Raw genomic sequence first — 6,274 nt, forward strand, 5'->3', positions numbered from 1 at the left:
TAAATTCAGGTTTCCCAATTAAAAGCAGAAGTATTCCACCAGTCTTAAACAACTGGCTCTCCTTCACTTACACATACAAATTCTAAGCACGCCAAACAGCCTCTAAATTCATGATGTAATTATTTAGGTTTGTCAGCAAGTAGGCCCATACTTAATGTTATTGTACTATCACATCATAAATCCAGACTCATGATGAAAAGAAGTCATGCTTCACTCACTGATGGTTTCTCTTATGGTTTATGATACCTACTTAGAAAAAAAAACAAAAACAAAGCAAACCAACAAAAAATGTCGCTCTTAAACTCAGTGTTTTTTAGGTAAGTTTAGGTAGAGAAAATGACAGATAAATTTAAGTCTTTCTGAAATGTAGAAAATGGGAATCTTTTTCTGACAAACACACATGCCCATGCAAGAGAAGAAAGTCATCCAAGACAGCCAAAGAGACTTCACTAAGGGCAAATCGTGGCAGATCCGGTGGCCTTTTATGATGGAGTGACTGCAACAGTCAACAGAGCAACAGACAGATGTCATCTGCATAGACTTGTGCAAGGCCTGTGACCAGTCCCACGCATCAACATCACTGAACTGGAGAGACATGAAGTGTGGACTGTTGTGTGGGTAAGAAACTGGCTGGATGGACACAAGCAGAGGATTGTAGTCAATTGCTTCATCCAGGTGGAAGCCAGTGACAAGTGGTGTCCCTCAGAGCCCCAGTCTTGACACTGGTGCCCTTTAGTGCTTTAACAATAACACTGCGAGATCCAGTGCAACCTCAGCAAGTTTGCAGATGACACAAAGCTGAGTGCTGCAGGTGACACAAAGAAGGAAGGAGTGTTATCTAGAGATGTTTGCCTGGAGAAGAGAAAACTCCAAGGGGATATGCTTGCAGCTTTTCAGTATTTAAAGGGTACTTACAAAAAAGAGGGGGAGCGGCTTTCTACGAGGACATGTAGTGATAGAACAGAGGAGATCACTAGAAGAAGGCAGGTTTAGATTAGCTGTCAGGAGGAAAGTCTACCTCACAAAATGGCGAGGCCCTGGTTGCCCAAAGAAGCTGTGGATGCTGCAATCTGGCAGTGCGCAAGGCCAGGCAGGACTGGATCTTTGGCCACCCAGTCTAGTGGGTGGAATCCTGACCATGGCCAGTGGGCCAGAACTAGATGATCTTCAGGGTCACCTTCAACCCATGTGTTTTTGTGAAATATGGAAACCACGTTTTTGTGTTTGTGAAAATTTATCTCACCTATTTCTTATTGTAGTTGCAGGAGTCAGGGAAGGTTTTAAACTCACAATTTTTAGATACTCATCCTTCAAAAAAATACTGATACAATTTTTGAATTTGTAGCTGTTTATGCTTTCATAAAGCAATACTTCTAGAACACCAAAAGAAATGGCATCATGCTTTTGAAACCAAGTATTATCCATCTTTTTACCAACATTACACACAAGATAAGCAAAATAGCAAACTATTTAGAGAAAATTTGCCTTGGATGTACTAAATAAGGCACACTGTTTTCCATTGCAAGACTTGTTGCTCAGCTGCTCTGAACCTCCTCACTTACTGTGAATCAAATTCATACACTTCACACTGTGAAATGAAGGTTACTTGATAACAGGTATTATCTCCATATGAAGTAAAACAGCTTCAAGTGTGTGATACTAAAACAATTGTGCACTGATTTGTTGCAGAAGTTATCACCGGGAAAGTCAGGACCACATCATTTGAGTGGTCATCATTAAGGCCATGTGTGAAAATTGCAAGTCTCCCCATCAAATTGTAGGAGCAAGGCTGAACTTTTATAAACCAGCCTGGGAGGACAACATCCTGTGTATATGAAATCAAAAAGGTCCTGGTTCCTTGGTCCTGGTGACAGCTGCCACAACCCACCTGGCAGGCATTTGGACAGACTCCCTTCACTCCTTCCCAAAAAGCACACAATATCTACCAGACCACTTGACATTTCTCCATACAGTTGACACCACCCAAAACTGCACCAAGAGTCACAGGAGGACGGTCAGAATTCATGACCACAAACCTGCATCTATTAAGTTTGCTATTATAAAATAGCCTAGCTGCCAGTAGCTGTGGATGGAGCAGAGTGGGTAAAGGAATACCAAAGAGGTATGGGAAATGTAAAGAAATGGATCCAACACTAACACTTCACTGCCCATTTCAGCAGAGGTTCACTTTGTCCCTGTTTAGACTTGCTAACTGTGTATGACATGCATCTGCTCTCTTCCTCAAGTCCCTATCTCCACACTTGTGAATTACTTTAATTCAAGTAATTAAAATCAGTTTTACAAGTACTTCCTTAGCTTTTGAACTTACTAGTGTTCTGCAATTCTGTACCCAAATGTTTTTCACATTAGTGTAAGATCAGTTTTGTAGATCACCTTTCCTGTCTTAAATGACACTTATTTTAGACAGAACAGTACATCTCCACACAAAGATACAACTTTTACTAAATATGGACAGTCTCCACTGTGTCCACACCCCTTCTCCAATTAAACTCCATTCAATAAAAACAGGCTACTTGAAGCAAAACTAAAGCCTTCTTCATTTTTAACTATTTGTAATTTTCAGTTATTTATTTTAAAAAAGCATTAAAAAGGGAACAAATTGCGCATAACATTACTACGTTTCTTCCCTTTCTTCCTGTTCTATAAAGAAGCATAAAACAATCAAATTTTCATTCAGTTTTAAAAAATGTATTTATCTAGAAGCCTTAAAAACATGAAGTATAAATAGAAAGAAATGCAGAGATAATTTTTAATTATTTACACAAATTAAACTTGGAAAATTTGCCAAACTGGGAATTTTAACAAGACAAAAAGAAGGAAAAAGTCTGATTAAAAACGAATACAAATCAACTCAATTTAAGATACAGTAAGTGGATAGTTTTATTTATAAAATGCCACTGGCACACAGTACACACAGGAAGTATGAAACCTGATTTATAAAGAAGTGAAGTGCTTCACAGAAGCATGGATTCCTGAGTTGTTCTGAATAAAATCTCTCATTTACTGTAATTCACAACACAGCTCCAATTGGCTTAAGCAGCAGAATAACTGATACTTGATAAGCACAGAATAAAGACATAGTAAAAAATACACAGGCAAATGGAAACTGGAAGATTGTGTCTCATCAATACTAACAGCCTTGGTCATGGAGGAAAACAATCGTACACTGAAGGGCACAAAGACTTGTTAAGACTGGTTTCATAACTTCAATGTATAACTTCATAAATTCAAATGTACTGTAGGTACCTGCTTTCACCTCAATGCCCACAGCCACAATCACAAAGTCCTCTTGACACCAGACACAAAAATATTTCTGTTCCTGCATACCCTTACAGAAGGACTGATTATCCAGACAGGCATTATTACAACTGAAGAAAGAAAAAGTTTGGCACTTTCACTTCTTTTTCTCTTTTTCTACTTTCCTTCTCTGCTGTAGCATCTTTAGTTCAGTCATTACATTCAAAGTTCTGTAAACCCAGGAGACCTGAAAAGCAAGTAAATTATTAAATTCAACTAATTCATATACTTTACTTACTCATTTACTGAAAGCATCTATATCAATGAACATATACATACCACAATTATAATAGTATTCACCAGCAGTGGCGCTGAAAATACAAGTGAAATGAACATTCCTCTTGAATCAAAGTATTGGTATTTAGAAAAGAGCCTGAAAGAAATAAAAAGAAAATGAAAGACAAAGTTTTATTTACTATAGTTCACACATTTAACTTTCCCAGCAACTATTCTACAGGGATACATCATCCCACATCTTGGGATCACTAAGCATTGGCCAGCAATCTACTGGATTAAGTTAGAAGAAAAGAGGCAGTTGATACTTCTTCAGTTATAAATATTCATATCAGTCTTTCTCTTCTTTACAGTTTTACTGTGTAAAAGCTAAGTAACATGACTGACTACAAGAGTGCATCACAAATCATGCTTATTCTGAAGCACCTGAAATGACTTTAGGTATTTTGCTTACTTGTATCAGAAAATATGACAAAAATAATAAATGTAGCAAAGCTGTAATTAGGTCATGTATGCCTGAAGCATGACTACAACTAGATGCCAGCATAAAGTGTTGTTAACACACAACTTTCAGTGACATCAGGGAAAGATTAAGTCAATGCTCAAAATATCAAAAAAATCATCAGTTTAATTCTGGAATACACATTTAGTAAAACAGGCAAATGTTAATGTTTGTTATACATAGAAGTAAGTATATAACACAGCAGTGGTATTTTTGGGAAGTGGTTCTTCAACTATTAAAACATGAATGCCAAATCCCCTCCAAACAAACAAAGAAACAAAACCCACCGAAAAAAACCCCAAAAATCCACCACAGTTCACATTCTTTCCCCTTAACCACAGCACTCTGCTTTTCTCTCAGTTCTTTGATGAGTTAGTTTATAAGCATCCATATAAACAGATTTTAAGCAGTACAATAAATGCATGCTATCATTATTATTTCTTGAAAGTATGTGATAACTATGTTGTACTGTATAGTTTTATTCAACAAATGAAAGTGAAAACATTTACCTCCAATTCATGGCTGCTAATTCATTGATATATTCAGCACAGTACACTAAGCCCACTAGAAATAAAAGAAACAAATTAGACTTGGTATTATCTTTAAAAATAAATTGCTCATAATACATGATCTAATCTAAATCCATGTGGTCTTAAACCAAAGCTAGGACGTGTTGTCTGCCACTCAGCCATGACTGCTTTGGCTAAGCAAGGTCCCCGTGGACTCTCAGGCTGATAAACCCCGTGATAACACACAAGTTGTTACTGCAATGTGCAAGCCGGTCTTGCTCTTCCTCATGCCATCATCACGGCTGGCAGCAGGGCACATGGTGAACTTGCTCCAGAAACTAAAGCTGACCGTATTCACCGAACTGCACTACTAGAACAAGGCAGAGTACAAAGCAACTGCTGGCTCTCAGTCGATTTCTTTTGTGCTTTTCCAGCACAGAACACTTCATCGGGAAGCTGCGATACACACGGCATGACCACGCACTAACCTTACTCATCCCACTTCCTCACCAAGGCCAGAGCTTTAAGTCACTACTTCGTACATTCTCTTGGAAATAAATGAAATACATATTTTTAGGTCATAGCAGATTATCATCGACAGACACACGCACAGCTGGCGGGGAAATACGAGCTTGCAGGCACTGCTGTGGCAGCGCACGGGCACTCACCCATGCAGAGGAAGTGGCCGACCTGCACCCGGCGGTGCTGCAGGGACGCGCAGGTGAGCAGGAAGCAGAGCAGGTGGAAGGCGGCCAGCCCCAGCAGCCAGGGCTCGGACCAGTCCGTGCTCTGCGGGCACAGGGAAAGCGGGTCAGGCAGCGGCGGGACAACGGGCGGCCACGGCGACCGAGCACGGCCGACGTCGCTCACGGACCGCGCCCCGCAGCCTCCCGTATCAGGCTCGGCAAGGAGCGCGCCCCCAGCAAAGGCCTCCCCCCTCCCCGCCGGACAGCCCCGCTCCCCCGGGCAGCCCAGCCCCGCTCCCCTCACCGCCAGCACGGCCGACAGTCCCGGCGGGCCGCGCACCGGCGGCTCCATGGCGGCGGCGGCAGCGCCGCTTCTCGCGAGACTCGGGCGGCCGCCGCTTGCCCTGCCGGGCGATGGGACCAGGAGCGGCTCCGCCTTCCCCGAGGCGCGGGGACCGCCGATGGTCCCGCGGTTCGGAACCCGGGCTAAGGTGGCTCCGCACACCCCGGTGGCTCCTTCTCCTGAGGGTGCTCATGGTCGCGTGTTGAGCGGTTGGCGTCGGGCGGCGCCACTGTCCCCGTCCGCTCTGTGGGTCCCGCTGGGCTCGGGGCTCTGGGTGCGTGGCCCAGCACTGGTGTTAGCTTTGGTCTCCTGCCAGCAACACCCAGGGTTGGTTTTAGCGATGGAACTGCAAGGAAGAAAGAGGTTTAAGCCGAGCTGGGAGTTCTTTAAACACAAACACAGCTGAGCTCTGCAGGCAGGAACTTAACTTAAATGAAAACCACTTTTTCTCTCCCAAGTAAAGTCCACCGTGACCCCCCGCCCACCTCGATGGCAGCGGGGCCCCTCCTGTTACCGCCACTACAGCAGAGCTCAAGGACACATCTTTTAACTTTGGAAGTTGAAAAGAAAATAAAATATTACAATGGAAAGGGAACAAGAGACATGTTAAACCTCTAATTTATAATTCCATTTGCTAAACACACCTAGTATGGAAGAACCAACTATTCTTAAGACTTACCAC

At 42.5% G+C, this 6,274-nt stretch overlaps 1 protein-coding gene across 1 annotated transcript; it reads right to left on the reverse strand.

Annotated features, from left to right (window-relative positions):
• Positions 1-2,876: 2,876 nt before the first annotated feature.
• TMEM18 (transmembrane protein 18) lies at positions 2,877-5,785 on the reverse strand. The gene is given in 6 exon segments (XM_063150553.1): positions 2,877-3,505; positions 3,598-3,691; positions 4,564-4,618; positions 5,232-5,352; positions 5,554-5,668; positions 5,670-5,785. Coding segments are annotated over 6 exon segments (591 nt in total). The 3' UTR covers positions 2,877-3,415.
• Positions 5,786-6,274: the final 489 nt, after the last annotated feature.

The sequence above is a fragment of the Melospiza melodia genome, chromosome 3 (assembly GCF_035770615.1).
Source record: "Melospiza melodia melodia isolate bMelMel2 chromosome 3, bMelMel2.pri, whole genome shotgun sequence".
In the NCBI taxonomy this organism is placed as follows: domain Eukaryota; kingdom Metazoa; phylum Chordata; class Aves; order Passeriformes; family Passerellidae; genus Melospiza; species Melospiza melodia.